Below are 18,784 nucleotides of genomic sequence, written 5' to 3'. Positions count from 1 at the left end.
TGACCTGGAGAAATCCCTTATCTATTGCTAGTCAAGCTCGAAACCTTGCCCTCCTTTTTATGTTGTACAGGTGGCTTTGTAACACAGCTAAGTCGTAGCACACACTTGTTTTATCTAGTTTATGTAACACATTTAACAGACACCACACACCCCCCCCCCCCAACAGGCTTATTTTCAATGCATTTGCTGTTAATTGACACAGATTTCTTACATCATTTAAATGCCAATTCACAGTAGTAGAAGACTTTATTTAAAGGAGGGAAAAATAAACTCGCAATGCTTTTAAGAACAATACTGGCTTAAGGGTCAGTTTGCTTACAGAAACCATTGTTATTCCTGAGGGCAGCTACTATTCCTTCTCTGCTGCTCACAACTGTTCCTCTTACAGGTAAATAGCACGAGCTTTCAGCAGCATAACTTCCAACAAATAATAAAAAAAAAAAGACTACAAAAATCCTGTATAGTGTTCAAGCCCGCAACGCATTGCTTTTCAATTTTCTAACACTTATCTCCTTAAGTAGTAGCAGTTGATGATCCCAAGTGAGTCTGTATATAAATTTTTGTAGTTTTATCCAAAATAACCGTGGCCATCAAAACAAGCCTTCACTTGAAGAAAGAACAGCCTTGGTGTTAAGTAACTGTAGGCAGCTCAAGGAGATGGTTTGGTCTCAAAATGTCATGTCAAGAACCTCCTGGTAGCCTTTTTGTAAATGTCAGCAGTACCGTGTTTCCTAAGGAAGTCCAGTGCCTGCACACGTAGCTCAGGAGGGCACTGCGATCCGGTGTGAAGGAGTACCAGGCAGCACTCCAGCACGTCGGGGAACGGGAAGACCTGCAAAAAAAGGAACGTGAGGCGATGTCTACTCTTTCAGTTATAATTTTCGACTACAACATACTCGGGCAGCCAGCTCTCTAAAGACACTGCTTTATAGTAGTATCTTTGGAACAGACAGTCACGAGTCAGATATGTTTTCGCCTTTTCTTCCAGTACATTAGCTCATGCTTAACCAGGTTTGCCCCCTCTTGCACAATCACCGTGATTGCCATAGACTACAGAACAGAGGGGATGAGACAGCCTAGAAAACATTTTTTTCAAACATGTGATGCGTAGTTTCTACAGTTCCTAAGGTCTCAAAGAGGATGGTGCCAGACTTTTCACTGGTGCCCAGTAAAAGGACAAGGGGCAACGGGCACAAACCGAAGCACATGACATTCCATCTGAATTATGAGGAAAGACTTCCTTCCTCTGAGGGTGACAGCACCGGAACAAGCTCCCCAGAGAGGCTGTGGAGCCCTCTCTGGAGATACTCAAAATGTGATCCTGTGCAACCTGCTCTAGATGAACCTGCTTTAGCAGAAGGTTGGGCTTGCTGACCTCCAGAGGTCCCTTCCAACCCTGACCATTCTGTGATTTTATACCTTAAATTTCTGATTTTACTGTTTATCTTTGTATACACAATTCTAAACAGCAAAGAATTACTTTTAAAATGCATGGGAGAGATTCATCTCCCATTGAATTCTCCTATGCAGGAGCTTTACCTACACTTTCCAAGTGCATGGAGAAAGTTATGCTGGAAAGAAAAATACCACCCTGATGCCCTGTGTCTGTTCTCTCTCAAAATTGCCACAAGATCACAACGTAAAGTCACTGTTCCTCGCTTGTGTATGAAAGGGATTGTATGATGTGGCTGCCCTTACAAAAAGACTGTCTTTTTTTAAAAACCGCAATGCCTCTTCTGAAAGCTTACCTTTAAATTGTCTGGAAATTCTGCTAGTTTCTGCTTCGCTTTTAGAAGCTGCTTGGTTAGCTCAGGGAGTGTAATTGGTTGCTTTACTTCATCTTTACTGTCAAGAAAAGAGCAGGTGTCATGAGTAACTGTTTGGCTTAAATGATGGCATAGCTTCCTTCCTGTGCAGGGAGCACAGGAGAGAGCCGGACAGGTGTTCTATGCTTTAGCTCCTTCTTGCCAAAGTCCCAAATAATTGCTCAACAAAGAGACAGACCTCTTAGGTCCTTTTCATTATCCTCCCCTTTTCAAGCTGCCCTGTTTATTCACTGCAAGAACACACCTTGTGTTTCACAAAGTTATTCAGCTGTAGGAAGTTTATGCACATGGTAGACAGTTGCATTTTGAAGTGTCCCTGGGGTGACAAGCTTGAGATTAGAGGCAATGTGAGCGAAACAAGAAATTTGCTGCAAACATACACAGAAAAAGTAACACTTTTCAATCAATTCATTTATGTTCTAAGGCTTACCAATTCAACTGGGTGCTGTCAGAGCATGGTTTGTCTGACTCGGTCTCTGAACTCTGCTGCAGGTTGCTTTCCTGGGTGTTTCCATTTGTGTTTTCCTGGAGATTGTTCCTCTGCTGCTGATGCTGGCAGATCATATCTGCTAAAATCTGCTGGACCTCAGCTATATCTCTCTGGGTATTCTGTAAAGCAGCGATCTCTTCTGAAAGAAGCACTTTGCAGCCATTCAGCTTTGACTGTATGTCTACCAAATCAACCGAGCTAGTTTTTGAGTCACTTTCCGTCTCACACTTGTGAACTTCAGTTGTATTCTGGAGGTTTTCATCCGTCTCAACCACCGTTTGATCAGGAGTTTCTTCAGGGGAGGAGTGACCTGAAATGCAGCTCTTCTCAGGAACTGTCTGCTCACTGGGACACAGCACAGGATCCAAGCCAGCCTTCCGGATCACAAGGGAGTCATTGGATAGATTCCACCACAGGTCATACAGCAGTCCATAAGCCACAAAGCCCTCTAAACTTCTGCAAGCATCCATGCTCTGAGAATTTGTGCTGTCCAGTTTGTGTCTCAGGTTATCACAGCCTAATAACGAAGAAAGGATTACAAATAGTTTATAGAGCTTTCAAAGAAAAAGACCAGATCTGGTAAAAACAGCTATCCTGGAGACCCAAACCAGAGATTTACTTAAATGCCAGCAGAGTGGTGCAGGAAGCAGGAAAGCAAGAGGCAGACACCTCTGGCATCTTTTTAAACACAATACTCTGTTCTAGCTAGCATGGCATTGCATGTCCTCATCATCTACACCAAACTTCCTTGGCCACAAGCTGTATGTGAAGATATTCACATGATCAAAAGCTGCAAAATACTCTGCATACTCTAAAAGAGAATGAAGGGAAGGGCAGGTTGGAATGATATACGAGATGAAAACAGCTTTCCAACATCCCCATCTCCCTTAAAGGACAGAATTTGCTCAGTTTCCAACATCACACACACCAACTGACACTGCTGAGCTTCCTTCCACAGTGGGGAATTCTGATCAGCCAACGGCCAGACTGCACGGGTTTCCACATATATGTGCATGTCTTGCTCCTTCCAAACATTATTATGCCCGGTAATATTAACGGACACAAGGTGTGTTACATCTGTTAGTGCCAGGAGATACAGAAGAAGAGACTTACCTTCAGGAAGGATGATACTGCAGATCTCTTGCATCAGAGTGAAATTACCAGCATCATAACTGCGGGTCACAGCTCCAAGAATACTTTTCACTGCCTCATTCCAGGTAGCAGTATGATAGCTCAGGGCAGCAAGGGTCAGGTCATGGGAGATATGGAAAAGCACCTACAGGAAGCACCGGAGAGCACAATTAATGTTTTTACTACAAAGTATGAGCTTGTGATCATTGCGGAAGAGCCCAGAGACAAAGCAATTTTAACTATAATGCAATTTACATGGCTTCCTTCACTCAGGAGACAGAAGTAATGTAGAGGTGCTCCAACTGTAAAATGAGCAGCTGTGCTTGCATGTGTCCTGCTAAACAGATGACAAGAAGGAGCGTGCCAAAGGTCATTGACTCACTGCAGTCAGAGGGGAGAGCTGCAAGAGCACTAGTCTGTGAACAGACCTGAACTCAGGATATTCTAACAACAGTAGCCGTGCCTCTCCTAACAGCTTGACACAACCCCCTGAATCAGCGCTGAGACTACTTAGCTATGCCAGTCCCTCTCACCCAGCCAGCACATCTCAATGATCTCAGTGCTCATGACTGACGCTGTAGGTCAGTTCTTACCCTGCACAGAAACAAACTGGTGGCTACGCAACTTCTCCCAGCTGCCTGTCATCTGCTTCTCCCAGACTATAGCCTCATCCTGCAGCAGGCTGCAAACATCAGTCCCCTGGGAATCGCTGGCACAACACCACAAAGCGCCTGCGTTTTACTGCGTATGCCATAGTTAAGGCTCAGTGTGTGTATCAGACCTAAATCCATTTACCTGCTTTGGGTGTGTGTTGCTGGTAGAAGGAGGATGCTCGATACTGTGCAGCTGCTCACATGCACTTGTGATTTGTTCAGTGGTGTCCATGCCCAGTACCTTCTGCCACACTTCCGTCACCATGTCAAAAAACGAGGCCTCTCTGTTCAGCTCCCAGCTGTGATAACAGGGAGGCACGGGGCTCTTTCGGTCACAGGGGTTTCTTTCACTAAGGCACTTGCAAAGGAGTTCATTGAGGCAGAAAACAAGTCTTTGTCCCTTTAACAAGAAAAGAAGAGTATTGAGCTGCTGCTGAAAGAAAAGCACTCCCTTACTGACCATACCAGCTAGACAAATGTAAGAACATCACGGCTAGTAGCAGCTTGTCGGTGACAGACTGTTTTACAACTGCAGCGACCAAAGAACAATGTTGATAGACTCAGAGACTCTAAGGTCAGAATGAAACCTCAGAACAAGCTAAGCTAGCCTTCTGCTTTTTAGTCTGCAAGAAAATGAATTGCTGGATTAAGCTTCCAGCAGATGGGCTTCCAGTTAGCTCTGTTGTCCCTTTCATGTAAAGAGTGAATACTTTCCTTCACTTCTTTCCTCTTATGATCTGTATTAAGTACTTAAAAAAAAATAATCCCAGTTTTCACAACTACCTGTCATAACTAACAAGCGTAAAGCCTGCGTGCCTCCCTACCGTGGGCCCTTTGCCTCTGCAGAGGCACATGCTTTTTCTAGAAATTGCGGTTATTCTGTGAAACAGTTTGAGGCAAAACTAGCTCAAAGGATTACTTACTAGTAACGTAAGTGGTGCCAAGTTAATCAAGTTAATCTGGAGAAAGAGATAATGCTAAAGAAAGCAGAAAGAAACAACCAGACTCACAAATAAAGTTTTATGTTGCTGAAGGACTTCCTGAGCTCCCACCCAGTTCCTGGATAACAGCATGTCTTGGGCACATCTGAAAGACAAAGTTGCTGACAACTCCTCCTCCCCAGATACCAGCGCAAGCTCAGCAGCAGTTCTAAGGGATGCCACATCTCCCTTTTTTGCCAACACCTTAACTGCATCATAGGGTGAGGAAGCCCCCAAATAACTGGAAAGAGATAAAAGCAAGTCAACTTGATTAGTATGAAAATACCATTTTAAAATTGTATTACAATACAGCAGGACAAACATATAAATGAAGATAAATCTGTATTTTCCACAGGTTCTCAGAGCTCTTACCACTTTGCCTTACCAAAGTTTACTATAGACATAAGGCGCACCTGATCCAGTGCAAAGCTACAAAGGGAAAAGTCACACAGCCTGATAACCTGGACTAAAACCTCTGGTGGTGTGCACACTGTGCTTGGCTTGGATGAGAAACACAAATACATAGATGGAAGTGGCAAAGGTTGTATGCGGTAGTTTATCCCTACTGCATTTCTCTGGAACCTTTTCACAAGTGTGAACACTTTCAAAAATGCCAAAACTGAAACCAGTGTCAAGCAGAGGACACTATTCCAGCCAAAATATTTGAAGCATTATTAGTAATTTTGGTAGTCACAAATCTGAAACACTCTAGCTCGAGGAAGATAACCCATCAGGTTTATTAGGATATTGGCTAAGGCCTCAAGAAACTAAAGATTAACTGTTGCACCGCGCATTTCCAGCGGAGAAGTTGAAAACATCACAGTCTTTTCATATACATCCTAATCTTAGTCTTGCTAGACTAGTTTTTCAAAGACTTCTAGTAAAGTCTGTAGAAAGAAATGGCTCTACTGTAGTATGGCATTTAGACCGTCTGCTCTGAAGTGCCCTCTGGAGCTGCTTTTCCTACCTACATTAGGGGGAGTCTAGCGAGACCAGGCTCAGAAAGCACCTTAGGCAAATAATGGCCAGACCAGTTAACAGATTTCAACTGCTACAAAACCAAGAACCTTCTTTGTTTTGGGCATGGAACCAATTCTGTCTTCTTCCCAGGAAAACTCACCATTTGGCGGCCATGGAGTAATGACCGTCTTTCTCTAACAAAGCTGCCCAACTGTTGTAGAGATCCTTCAGAATCGGATCTTCTGGACGCAACCTGGCCTTGGCAATTACAATTGCTTCCCTAACGCAAGAGAAACCAGTTAGAAAAGTTAATTGACTGTGTACAAAAAGTGAACCAAAATGTCAAATCTACCCCACTAAAAAAAAAAAAAATAAAAGCAAATCCTAAGCATAAATATACAGTAACCTGTAAAAGTTGTTCACTTTCAGGAGGTCGACAGCCTCATACACTTTGTGGATGGACAGGAGATGGGAGGCAGCCTTCACATACTGCTCCTGAAAACACAGCTGCTTTGCAAAGGCTTCTACTGTCCAAACCCAGGCCTGATAGCCAACTGCAAAAGAGAAGGCAAGACAATTGGAGGCAAAGTTTTAAAACTGGAAGAATTTCTGTGGGATATCATCACTGGTTTCTTTAACATGCACCTCTTCTCTGCCCCAAATTAAGTTTCTTGTTTCTTAACTATCCTAATACAAGTCAATGAAACAGGGCAAAGCTAGGGCTTGAACACGACTGTAGAACTTTACTACCAGTAAAATAATGTTAAAAAGCATATTTAAGCCAACAGCAAGCTGGAAGGACTGGTACATACTGTAAAGAACCAACCTTGTGCTTGGAAGGATGGGTCTGCTCCTGCAGGAAATCCCAAAGGAAACCACTCTGTTTCCTGCTGTCCCAGCCTAAGGGCACTTGTGGAAGCATCCAGGTCTTTATCATCAATAGAATATGTTTTGTGTTTGATTTTTGTTATCAGGCAGTTAAAGAAGCAATTTCCTTCTAGTCTGGGACAACCAGGAGTTTCCAACCCAGAATAATCAGAATGAGGCTACCCTTGGGAGCTAATTCTATCTGCTTATATGTTGTTACAAGAACGAACATACCCATGGGTGAGATTGCTACCAGCTGGTCTGTTAGCTCTCCCCTCTCAGCAGCTGCCTGGAGGACACCCTTCATATCTCCTTTCCACAACATGAGCTGCTGAAAGAGCTCTGGATGCCCATTCTCCAAGTGATGTTTTCCTGTTGGAAGCAAACACACTTCCTATCAGCATGCATGCAACAGAATTATTTGCCATAGTAAGATAACTTGGCAAAAGTGAGATTATTCAAAATTGAGGTGCTTCAGGTTTGCATCAGAAAGCCATAAAAACTATTTGGGTAAAATAGGTCTTTTCACACAGACCTGCATTCCTAATCCTACATTTTAATCCATAGTAAAGAAAATTCAAACATTTTTCCCCCATTTGTTTTCTCCTTGAATGTAACAGTTAAAATGAACATATCGTCAAAGTGGATTCTTTATTCCACTTACCTTCCATATCAATCATCTTGTGCACAGAAGCCCTGTCTGTGAACAGCCCCAAGTGGATTCGATCCTTGAGGTCAGAAGACACATCGTCATTATTATCTAAATCAGATAAAAAGAACAAAGATTTAAGATTTGGTACGACACTGGGAGCTGGGACCTGCCAAGTCACTGTACCACTGCAGTATCCTCAACTGTTGGCAAATACTTGTCTTCTACTTTTTTTCCTTTACATAGGATATATATGTATATAGGATAGTATAGCAGATTTAATAATTTGAAGATCGACAAATTAAGATTAGGAGGACCAGGTTTGTGCAGAACATTTATTCTAAATCAAACCTAGCTTTGCATGCTCTAAGGAACAATACTGTGAGAATATAAACATCTCCCTCATGGCTCATTGTCTCCTGCCCATATTATATACATCTGAGGGTGAAAAACACTGCACATATGCAGACAATTCTACCCTATCTCCTCAACATAGGAGCCTACTCAAAACCTGTCTGGAGTGGCTACACAGTACTGAAACTCTGCAAGAGAAGTTAGATAAGAGACCGCAACTAGTCACACAATTTGATAAGAGTAAAGATTTTAGAAAAAGTAAAGCCTAGTGGTCAAAGTTAAGTCCTTGGGCACATGCTTCTGAATGCTTTAGAGCACCTGCCCTCTAAATATTTTAGTTTTACAGCGATACCTTTGGTTTTCAGACAGGTAGCCAGCCTCAAGCAGTCCTGATGCAATTCATCTTTTGATCTGTGATCCATGAGCGTGCTGAAGGGTAGAATAGAACGAGGCTTCCTCTTCTTCAGAGAGGCATCAGAGGCTGAAAAATCAGACACATTTCAGTTGCTGCTGCACAATCACAGCAGAACTCTCCACTGTATTCTAAAACCTCCTCTTCCTCACACAGGAAAACAAAACAGATGCTCAAGTGCCACATACACCTCTATTATGACAACTTTTACTTTTGAATACTGATCACTTTGCGTATTTTTCTGCCCATCTTGCCTGAAATGAAACTAGCAACTAAAAGGCAGTATCTATGCCCACATTAGACAACTACTCAATTGACCTGACAAGCAGGGCAAATAAAAGAAGCAGCAACTTAAAACATTTAAAAGATTTTACAAGCACGTTCTGCCTTCTCTGGCACTTATTTGGTGTCACGTTTGGAAGGGAAGCTGCAGCCAAACACAAGCCTAGAATGAGGAACTCTGCCTTGATGTAGGACTGTTAAAAGTCCCTACAACATACTAACTTGGTTTCTCTTTAGGTGGGTCCTTTTTCACAGGAGTGGCTTTCTGGGTCACAAAAGGCTTTGGCAAACTGAATGAAGAATAATCGTATGCAGATGAAGATGTATCCTTGGACACTGTGGAGTTAAGCAATAAAAAAACAGAAAAAGAATGTATGGAAAAGCCCATAGCAGAATACTTGACATGTTCACATTCTATTACATTGATTTCAGAAATATACAGAAACCAAACTTTGCTTTGCCATATAACTGTATATTTTCAGGGAAAGGAAATACTAAGAAAACATTACAGAACTCTCAGAATGATAAACAAGATGTCAACAGACACTAACGAAGGTCTACCAGTAGTGTAAGATTTATCACTGCAAGGCAATACTGATCAAAAAGTACATTGTTTCAGGCCAAAGACAGCAACTTTGTTAGGCCAGAATCTTCTTATTTAAAGACAGTGAGTCCCAAACTAGATTAGAAAATTATGAAAGGCATTCCAGAACTGCATTTCCTTCGAGTGGACTATTTCAATAGAACTATTATAAGAAAATCTGCATGAAAATACCAAACTTGGTGAAGCTCTGAGGGCTAAACAGTCTGGTAACCATTGAACTAAGACGATTTGATTATTACCAGTCACGGGGACTTCAGCAGGCAACTCTGCCTCCCGAGCTTCTTTTTCTCCTTCATGGTCCGACACTCCATTTTCCTCTAGCAACATTTCCTTCACACTTTCATCTCCATTCATAACATCACTTAGATCCTGTTTGGCTGGACTCTTTCCTGTAGGCTTTTTCTTCTTCTTGGCTTTGACTTTTGGTTGCATACTTCTTTTTTTCTCTAATTCTATACTCTTTTTGCCTGTAAAAGGTTGCAAAAGTTACCCTGATACGATCTGTAGAGGTTTTTAGTGTATTAGCTCTCTGTCAAGATCAACATTTAGTTTCCAGATGCAGATACAACTCAATTTAAATCTAGACACAGTATATTCCTGAAGTAGCAGGAAGACTTGGAATTCTGTGTAAGAACTATTTCATACTATTTCAACCTGGCAACCCTCTATTTCCCAGCTCCAACATCATCTTCAGGAAAGGATCTTCTGTTTGAACATACTTACCCTGAGGAGGCCGTGTATGCTCCTGCTTTGAAATTTGCCATTTGTGAACAGAAAAATCATCTGCTCCTGTATAAATAGAATCTGAATCCACTGGTGACCACTGGACACTCAGCAGCCGGCCCTGGTGCCCTCGGTAGTTGCAGAGTGGCTCTTCCTTCATAACATCCCATACCTTATAAACAAGAAAGAAATCTGGTTACTCAGAAAGTCTCATCTTCCCCTAATACTCTGCATTTTCTCTCCAGTGAGTTGCATTTGTAGGAGCTTCTCTTTTTGGGGTGTTTGCACATGTATTTCAAATACCGACACACAAATAAAGAGAAAATTCAGGGCTTCCTTTCTTTGTATGGATACATTTGCCTAACATTTCTCTTTTTAAGGATCCAAAAGTGCTAGTATGAAAATGGTAATGACTCAACTCAAATCAATTTGCAAGTCGCAAAAACATGCTGATACCCGCGTATCAGGTATCCAGAACCAGGAGATGGTTACCAAGGGTAAGTTTGCAGTAATTCAGTAGTCTATCTTACAAAAGAAGCTTTGCTGTTTAGTGAGCTTGGCTCCAAAACACTGCAGAATGGATGATTTGAAAAAAGAAATATGCTTCTGAGTGGCTGTGGAACAATACCTGCGCAGTGCCATCATAGCAAGCAGATACCAATCTTCCCTCATGGTGGGGGCTCCAGGAAAGACTTGTGATTTTGGCTGTGTGCCCAGCCAGGGTTCGAAAAGGCTCTGTTATTGTCAAAGGACTTTCTGAAGCGCTCTCTGAAAGAAAAAAGAAAAGGTTCAAGTATGGCCAGCGAGACAAACTGGAAGTAAACCAAAACAAGATACCAAGACTTGAAATATAATCTGCAAACTGTTACCTATGACGCTTTTCAGATTATGCACGTAAATAGTGGCATTGACTGAGCCTGATGCTATCAAGTAACTCAGCTCTGGCTGGCTCCCATGCTCATGATGCCAACGAATGGCGTTAATCAGTTTATGATGCTGCTGGATAGTGCAAAGCAACTTCAGGTTTGGTGCCTGAAATATTTCAATTGAGCTGAAATGCAAGAACAACAGTGTAAGAATTCCAGTAGTCAGTGAAACAGGAATTTTTTTGTTATCCTACATGAGCAGAATTACAGAACATGAAACAGAATAACTAAATGAGTTTTTCTTTTCTGGATTCAACACTAACCCTCATTTAGTACATCAGCAAAACTGCATTTCAACCATGAGCGGATCCTTGAAAAATAATTTAATGTGTTGATGTGGATCCTCCATGCCAAGAGTGGCTAAACTGGTAACAGCAGGGAATGCTGTATTATCACAATTCAAATACACTGGCAGTGAAAAAAGAGAGAAAAGCCAGGGTAACAACAAATACTTTTGCTTCACTACAGTGATTCTAGTCAAGGTCAGCACATACACCACCCTAACCTCGAAGGCAAAACGTACCCATCTTCATTGCCAAGAGCCAAGAGTTTGCCATCGGGTTTCCAGCTGATCTCTGTACGCGCAGGCAGTTTGTGCTGTAGAAAGAAGACACGACTATTGCCAAAAATCCTTACATCTCTCTCGCATACATTCAGCTTAGCAAGACTGGCAACTAGACAGAGTTGCAGTTAAGCACAAAATGAAAGGCACAAAGGGGTCCATTGCTTTTGAAGCAGCAACTTAAGCTTCAGCAATTAAAGGCTGAATGAACTGATGCAAGAACCAGTGATTATTTTTATCCGTTTAGTGAAATGTCTCAAAGGAAGTTTGTCTGGATTCCAGTAGAACCTTGACGCTTGATCTCCTTATGCTCCTTGGAAAGCCTCAGACATTGCAGGCAGATTCTGTCATATTTCAAAGGAAATCAAAGTTTATTTGTTATTATTTCTATTCTTTCTAATTCAGATGAAAGCTACTTACAATTTAGATGCCTATAAATGATCGTTTCATTGCCTGAAACATTAGTCTCTTAACCCCCAGTAAGCCTTCTACTCAAGGAAGAAGCCAAAACCGAGTTGATTATAAATTGATATAGCTTGACTGACTTCAGTCAACTTATGCTGTCTTAAAGCATCTGAAGATCTAACCCACTTATTTTGTACTTTCACCTAAGAAATGACTGAACTTGAGCAGCTGCTATGGTCAGTTATCACCTACCACTCTGCATTAGCTGCAGTGTAAATGGAAACAGACTCCTGCAAAATCATGACTGCCTTTATGGTAAAATTTATTTTAAAAATAAAAAGTTAACGTTTGAAAACAAGAGACCTAGAGAAATCAAGGTAGTTAACTCATGCATGTCAACCATGTGATCTAAGCTATGACATTATCCAGGATATTACTTCAAGTGCTTTGAAACTGGAAAGCTCTGTATGATCTAACTATTTTAAACAGTGACACACAGCTTTCAAACCAGACCCGGCATTTCAATTTAACTTTTCTAGTTAAGTAAATTACACAGTAGAAAATTAAGTAACTGATGCCAGGAACAGATGTGCCATGTTGACATTGGGGTGGGGGGGAAGACTCTTTTTCAGAGGCAAACGCACGATCTGTTTAAATAGTTTGAGTCAGTAGGTGCCTTTGAAGTTCATTGGTGGAGATGGTGGGTTTCAGATTTTTTATGTATTACAGACACATCATGAAGGCAAAATCACAAGATCCACAAATACAAGGCCATAGAAACTATGACACGGTTACCACAAATCCATAAAACCCCCTCAGAATCATACTCACTTTGATTGAATTCGTGTCTCTGATGACTTTGTTGATGTCATTTGCCTCTCCGTTAAGCTTCCAGGGGTTGTGCTGAAAAACAATACCTTCTCCAGCACAACTATATAACGTTGCAGAGGGTTCTTCACCTTCTTCTCCTATCCAACAGAGAATAAAAACCAAATATATGTTCATCAGTCTTCCCAGAAGTAATCGCTTCCACTGTAAATCAAAACGTTATTTTAAAAGGCTATATACATACTTTAATTGCCTGTGATGCGGCAGCAAGAAATTCTCACAATACAATCCTCAGAAAGGACCTCTCATTTCTACTAACAGATCTCTCCACAGCACAGTCACCACAAGCATTAAAATTCCCTTTAAAGTTTGGCAGTTCAAGTTGTGTAAGAAGAGCTAATGGAGCTGTTCTGTTTAGTTCAAATGGTAGAAATACTCTTCTGGAGCTAAGGAGCCCGTATCTGATCCGCTGCAGTTACTGCAGGAAGCCCATGCAGACAGTTAGTGGTCTGCAATACTCTGAAGTAAGCACAGAGGTGTGGTACGCCACTCCCACCTATTTCCTGAAGCGACCAGAACTCAAAACCAGGAGATTGTTTTGCTCCCTTGCAAAGTCATTAACAATTCATCAAGCAGAACACATTCTTAGCTGCAAGGATTGCTACCAAGCAAATAGGGCTCCTTTTCCTAAGAAGGGAGAGCGTACCAACCTCATGGCATCTGTGCGCACCGCATGGGTGTTCTACTTGAGCTGGAAGACTCACCAGAAGACAGAGGAGGAGTTGGAGGCCCCCAGGCTAATGTGTATACAGTCTTCTTGTGGTAAGTACTGGAGATCTGAGGTGGCTTATTCTTAGCACTGGGCAGGAAGAAAAGGAAGCAGGGGCAGTCAGATTTCAGCAGAGAAATAAAAGAAGAAAGAAAAAAAAAAATCAAGGCAACATTATTTCCAGCTGTGAAAACAGACACCAAGTGCTTTAACATACTAAAGCCCCGGCTCAACCAGGCCTTCTTTAACATCTCCTGTAGGGACACTACTAAAATCGTAACTGCCCTGATGACCTTCATCACCATGTTGCTCTTCATTCTGTGAAAATGTCTTCCTGGCTAAAGTTTTCCTTGACCGATGTCCAGGTGATCTCTAGTCATGCAATTTTAAGTTTATCTTAAGTAAAGATTATCTTAGAAGCTGACAGACATAATGGAGAGATGAAAAGATGCACTGAAAATCCAACTGTTTGACTAATTTTAATTTAATCCTACTCTTGTCTAACAGTAAAGATATACCTCGGGAAAGACCACACCACCTATGCATGGTAACATACCAGGATCTGACACTGATGAATTTGAAAGCTACTTTCTTACCTGCTGGAGAAGGTGTCATATATGCCAACTTTTCCATCGTCTGTTCCAAAAGCCAAGCAGCCTTCCTTAGTTGGATGCCAGGATAACTGCAAGCAAAACAGAGAGAGCGCCATAATGACACAAACTACAGACACCTTATTTCCAAGTAACAAACAAAAGGAAAAAATTGAAACTGATGAGCAAGCACCATCCCTTACACCCACTCTTCCAACAACAGCCACTTGACTTGATCTCTCTGCTACGAGTATTAAAGTCTCTCCCCCAAACAGCTAGTGGTGTAAGATAAAAGAAACTAGAATTAAAATTGCTGAACTGCTATTTGACATCTACATTACAAAACAGAAATGGAGAATATGGTAGGGTGGTGAGAAAACTTTTGATGTGAACAAGAATAACTACCATGTTTTACTGCTGCCAGCAATTTTACCAGGTTAACTTGAGGTTAAACCCAAACGACATCCACGTTGGCTTTTGTGTGTGTCAAACTTCCTAGCAGAGCAAGGGCAGCCACGGATGAAGCCAGGAGGGATCACAAAGCAGGGTAAAAGTGGAAAAGTAATGTCATAGCTAGCTGGACTTCAGCTGATTTTCACTAGATTTAATGCAAGCAACTAGGGTTGTAAAAAGGGCTAAAAATTCATTGCCAGATTCTAAATGCATTGTATATCAAAAGAATCAAGTACAAAAGGAAGAGCTGGGCTTTATATTTAGTTGGGAAAAGCCTTCTTTAGAGAGAGAAAAATATTCTTGAAAGAAAAAAAGGGAGTCAGAAGGGAGTTAGAATCATACTTACTGCTGTAACCTTGGACTTTATGCTTTGCCAGAAGGTTTTAATATCATAAATATTGTACATGGACAAAGTATTCCACACCCGGATCATACTGTCTCCAACACCAATGGCAAGACAGCCTGTGTCCACAGGGGAGAAGGCAAGACTATAGACAAATCCCCCAAGTGAGGGCATGGTCCAGCTACAGTCGAGAGTTGATAGGTCCCAACACTTCACCTGAAGAATATTTAAGGAACAAGAAATGGTTAAATTTAGTGACTGGTATGACAAGGAAAAACAAAGCACAAGTGAGATGAAGAATCAAAGGATCAAGTTCAAGGCTTGACACAGTATGTGATCTGCACCTAGAGGATTACATGTCACAGACTGAGCTGCAACAGTTGGAAGACTCTAATGGAATGGACTATGTTTTAATACTATGGTCCACTTCTGACTTCAAAACAGGAGGCACACTGCTGCCTGTAAAAGGCAAAAAGTTAAAATTTTGAAAAAACAGATGCTTTAGTTTGTACAAGTAAATGATTTGAAGAAGGAAAATTAGGCCATTTTAAAATGAAACAAACAGGAAAAAAAAGAGATAGTAAACTCCCTTCATTAAATGCTTACCATCGAAGTCCAGAATATTATAACCATTCACTCTACCATGGTAAGAGCTTGGGCTTATAAACTAACAAACATATACACAACCTGTGCTCAGAACAAATTTTAAGCAATGATGTTACAAAATGCTGTAATAAACCCACTTTAAGAAAAAAATCTGTAGCCCTAAGAGGGCTATTGGTACAGCTATTTGTATGTTAATTTTATAAACGATTCTTACATCTCTGTCCATTGAAATGGAAAAAAGGAGCTCTTTGTCCTGATGCTTCACAGAACTCAGGTTGAACACAATTCGGGAGTGATTCTGTCCTTCTGAAGATCCTAGAAGAGTCCACTTACGTTTTCCGGATTGGGTCAAATCCCAGAGTAGCAGTTCTCCTCTGCAAAATGTAAAATGTGTACTTAATTGTTCACTTCAAAAGAGTAACACAGGCTATATATAGACTGTATCACACATATACATACTGCATGTACAAAAGTAATACTGCTAAACACACATCTACAACAAGTGCCTATACATGGACACACGTGCAAACACCGCTTTACAAATTTTATCGATGGTTAACCACAATGAGAACTGATGTAATTTTCTCCCAGTGGATGGGTAAAACCACAACTAATACCTTCAGCAGTCAACTTTCAGTCAGATTATCAGCCAAACAGTAGTTTTCTAGAAATCTGAACTCCCACTTTTGGCCTGTCTCCTCTCTGGTTATACCAGGAAGGAAGGAAGAAGGGGTTGTCAATGCTTCCTATCCAGTTCTTCCTTATCAATAAATGCATCTGCAATTACTGATGGTACCCAGGCTGCTGTGTGCCCTACTTACCCAAAACAGCTGGATACAATTTCTGTGGAATGACCAGGCGGCCAGTGAACAGTCAGCCAAATGCGCTCTTTAACGGCAGGATCAATGGCTCCACCTCTTCTCTTCATGGGTGGCAACTTCAAAATCATTACACCTATGGAACCAAGAGGGATTGTATAGACGCAGTACATCATAATTAAAAAGAAGTCCTGTGAATCTCAAGCTTTGCATATGCTCCCCAAGCTTTAAACTATCAAGTTAGCAAATGAAGGCTGCAGTTAGAGAAGAACTCCTCCACCATATTATTACTGTTCATCTCACTCATCTTACTTACTTCTGCCTCTAGTACAGCTCCATATTCGTATGGTCTGATCTTTGCTTCCTGAAGCCAGGTAACAACCTTTCTTCGTGGTTGAGTCCTGTGTCAGCTCCCCATTTGGAACTTTGCCTTCCCCTGAAGGAACTACTGAATACCATTGAAGTCATGTTATTATACTTTAAAATTCAAAGCTTTATAGAAATCAACAGAAAATACATTGATTTTCATCAGAACATACTTCATCAGTTGCCTTTGCTAAGTTACTTACTGATTTCCTAGAAGGAATTCAATTTTCTAGGACATTTACATGAACTAAAAATTACTTCACAAACCATTAATTGCTTCTAAATACCTTGGAGCTCATCTTGCCAAGCAGGTAACCTTTCTTCACCAGGCACAGGGCACCAGGCCAGACAATGTATTTCATCCTCATGGCCTCTCAGCCGATGAAGTATTTCTCTTTTCCTGCTGATATCAATTATAACCACCATGCCATCCTTGTAGCTAAAAACAGGGATTCAAATGAATGAAGAGATTGTTAGATCCTTGTAGAATAAAATCTGAATTAACTTGTGAGCTCTTTACCAGAACTGCTATCATTGTAATACAGAGAAGCCAAATCACAAGCAGCAATGGGACTAGCAGACTTGATGGTCAACGGGAGCTCCAGTACAGCACAGGTATACCTGCATCTGCCTTTTTGAAAGGTGCAACAAGTACGTTTGGCTTCAAGAATGACAGCAATTCATTAGTAATACAGCTTTCAGTCAAGTGTAATGAAAAAAACCCCAGTTTTAAGAAACTCTGAAGTTGCAAACCAAACCTGGACCCTTACATTGTTATGGATTTTTGTGTCTTGCAGGTCTATCAGATATTAACATTATTTCTCATTTGTTAGAAGGAAAAAACCCAGCCACCAAAGCCTCTTAAAATCAACCTTACAACTGTGTAGCAAAAGTTCATAATAAGGTTACTGCAGAAGAATGGAAAACAAAATGTAATAAATATTTACCCAACTGCCACCAGGTTTTCATGATGAGGAGAACAAGTGAGACAGAAAATTGTCCGAGGCTCTGGGAAGAACTGCTGGCTGTCACTTCTGTTGTGCCAGTAACAAACAATGACACCTTTTTCATCACCGGATACGATCAGGTCTTTCACAAGAGGTGACCAGTGCAACGCTGAGATTGCATTCTGAAGAAAGAGAATTGAACACATTTAAAGCTGCCTTACCACCATCTAACAGAGAGTGACAGGCAGAAAATAATCCGTGTGTGCTCCCCAGCATCAGCTGAGTTTGTTCTAAAGTATTTCAGTGCTTTAGGGCGCTGGCACAATTGATGTATTTGCTGATACGGTGTCCTGGGTCACAGTAACTGTTCAAATGTATGTTCTTAGTCTGCCCTGCGGGGAACAGCACCTTGCTGAAAAGATTTTACGGGAGCTGCGCTAAGTGGCAAGGAGTACACGCCGCGAGCAGACACGCCGAGTGAGGCCTGGATGGCAACAACAGCTTATTAACGTGATGCAACATCACCGCAGACCTCAGGCGACAACAAAAGGCTGCCCAGCAGCGTTCAACGGTTTTAATTCCACGGGTTTGAAATTCCCTTTTGGTTACAGTACCATCCCCCTGCTGTGTGTACAGGACCCCCCCCCCCCGTGCCCTGCCCCCCTACCTGGTGCAGGCTGTACTCCGCCAGGGCCGTCAGCGCCCGCGCGTCCCAGATTCTGACGCTGCCATCGTCGGAGCTGCTGGCGCAGAGGCTGCTCTGCCCGGGGCACTGGCAGAAGGCGAACCCGGTGATCCGGTCCGTGTGCCCGAGGAGCTCCCCTGCACCGACAGCGAGAGAGCGCCGTAGGCCCCGCCGTCAGCGCACAGGGCCTCCCCGCCCAACCCCCGGGGCTCCCGCCGCCTCCCGCCCACCCTCCCCGTGCCCGAGCGGGGCACGGCGGCTCCCGGCGGAGGGGCGGCCCCGCAGCGCCCCACAAACCGCGGGGGGTCAGGGAGGGCCGCGGCGGGCCCGGGGTCCCCGCGGGCTGCGGCCGTACCGTAATAGGCGGGTGTGGCGGCGCTGACATCCAGCAGGCAGACGCGGTGCCTCGCCGCGAAGCCGAAAAGGCGGCCATCGCTGCTGGCATCGCTGCAGCGGCTGTTGTACCAGTTAGGCGAGGCGGGCAGCACCCGCACGGCCGCCGCCATGGCCCCGTCAGGCCGCCGCCGGCGCTGCCGCCAAGAGCCGCGCACGCCG

The 18,784-nt window shown here is 42.6% G+C and overlaps 1 protein-coding gene across 2 annotated transcripts; it reads right to left on the bottom strand.

Annotated features, from left to right (window-relative positions):
• Positions 1-227: 227 nt before the first annotated feature.
• Positions 228-18,778, bottom strand: GEMIN5 (gem nuclear organelle associated protein 5). Of its 2 annotated transcripts, none has more exons than XM_055812661.1 (28): positions 18,585-18,778; positions 18,212-18,366; positions 17,545-17,726; positions 16,885-17,036; positions 16,548-16,679; positions 16,235-16,367; positions 15,628-15,787; positions 14,811-15,023; positions 14,018-14,103; positions 13,417-13,511; positions 12,656-12,792; positions 11,381-11,454; positions 10,801-10,982; positions 10,560-10,699; positions 9,932-10,103; positions 9,448-9,675; positions 8,827-8,940; positions 8,263-8,391; positions 7,572-7,667; positions 7,142-7,279; positions 6,447-6,594; positions 6,201-6,320; positions 5,111-5,321; positions 4,243-4,500; positions 3,430-3,592; positions 2,257-2,833; positions 1,749-1,845; positions 228-832 (listed from the first exon to the last, which is right to left on the bottom strand). In XM_055812661.1, the coding sequence occupies exons 1-28, from the start codon at positions 18,733-18,735 to the stop codon at positions 677-679; spliced, it is 4,599 nt and encodes a 1,532-aa protein (XP_055668636.1). In that variant the 5' UTR covers positions 18,736-18,778; the 3' UTR covers positions 228-676. The 2 variants fall into 2 exon arrangements, with proteins under 2 accessions (XP_055668636.1, XP_055668637.1); XM_055812662.1 differs by having other exon boundaries at positions 16,548-16,676.
• Between the last annotated feature and the right edge of the window lie 6 nt (positions 18,779-18,784).

Source organism: Falco peregrinus, chromosome 8 (genome assembly GCF_023634155.1).
Source record: "Falco peregrinus isolate bFalPer1 chromosome 8, bFalPer1.pri, whole genome shotgun sequence".
NCBI lineage: Eukaryota > Metazoa > Chordata > Aves > Falconiformes > Falconidae > Falco > Falco peregrinus.
Note: the sequence above shows the minus strand (reverse complement) of the source record. Positions and strands in the feature narration are given on the sequence as shown.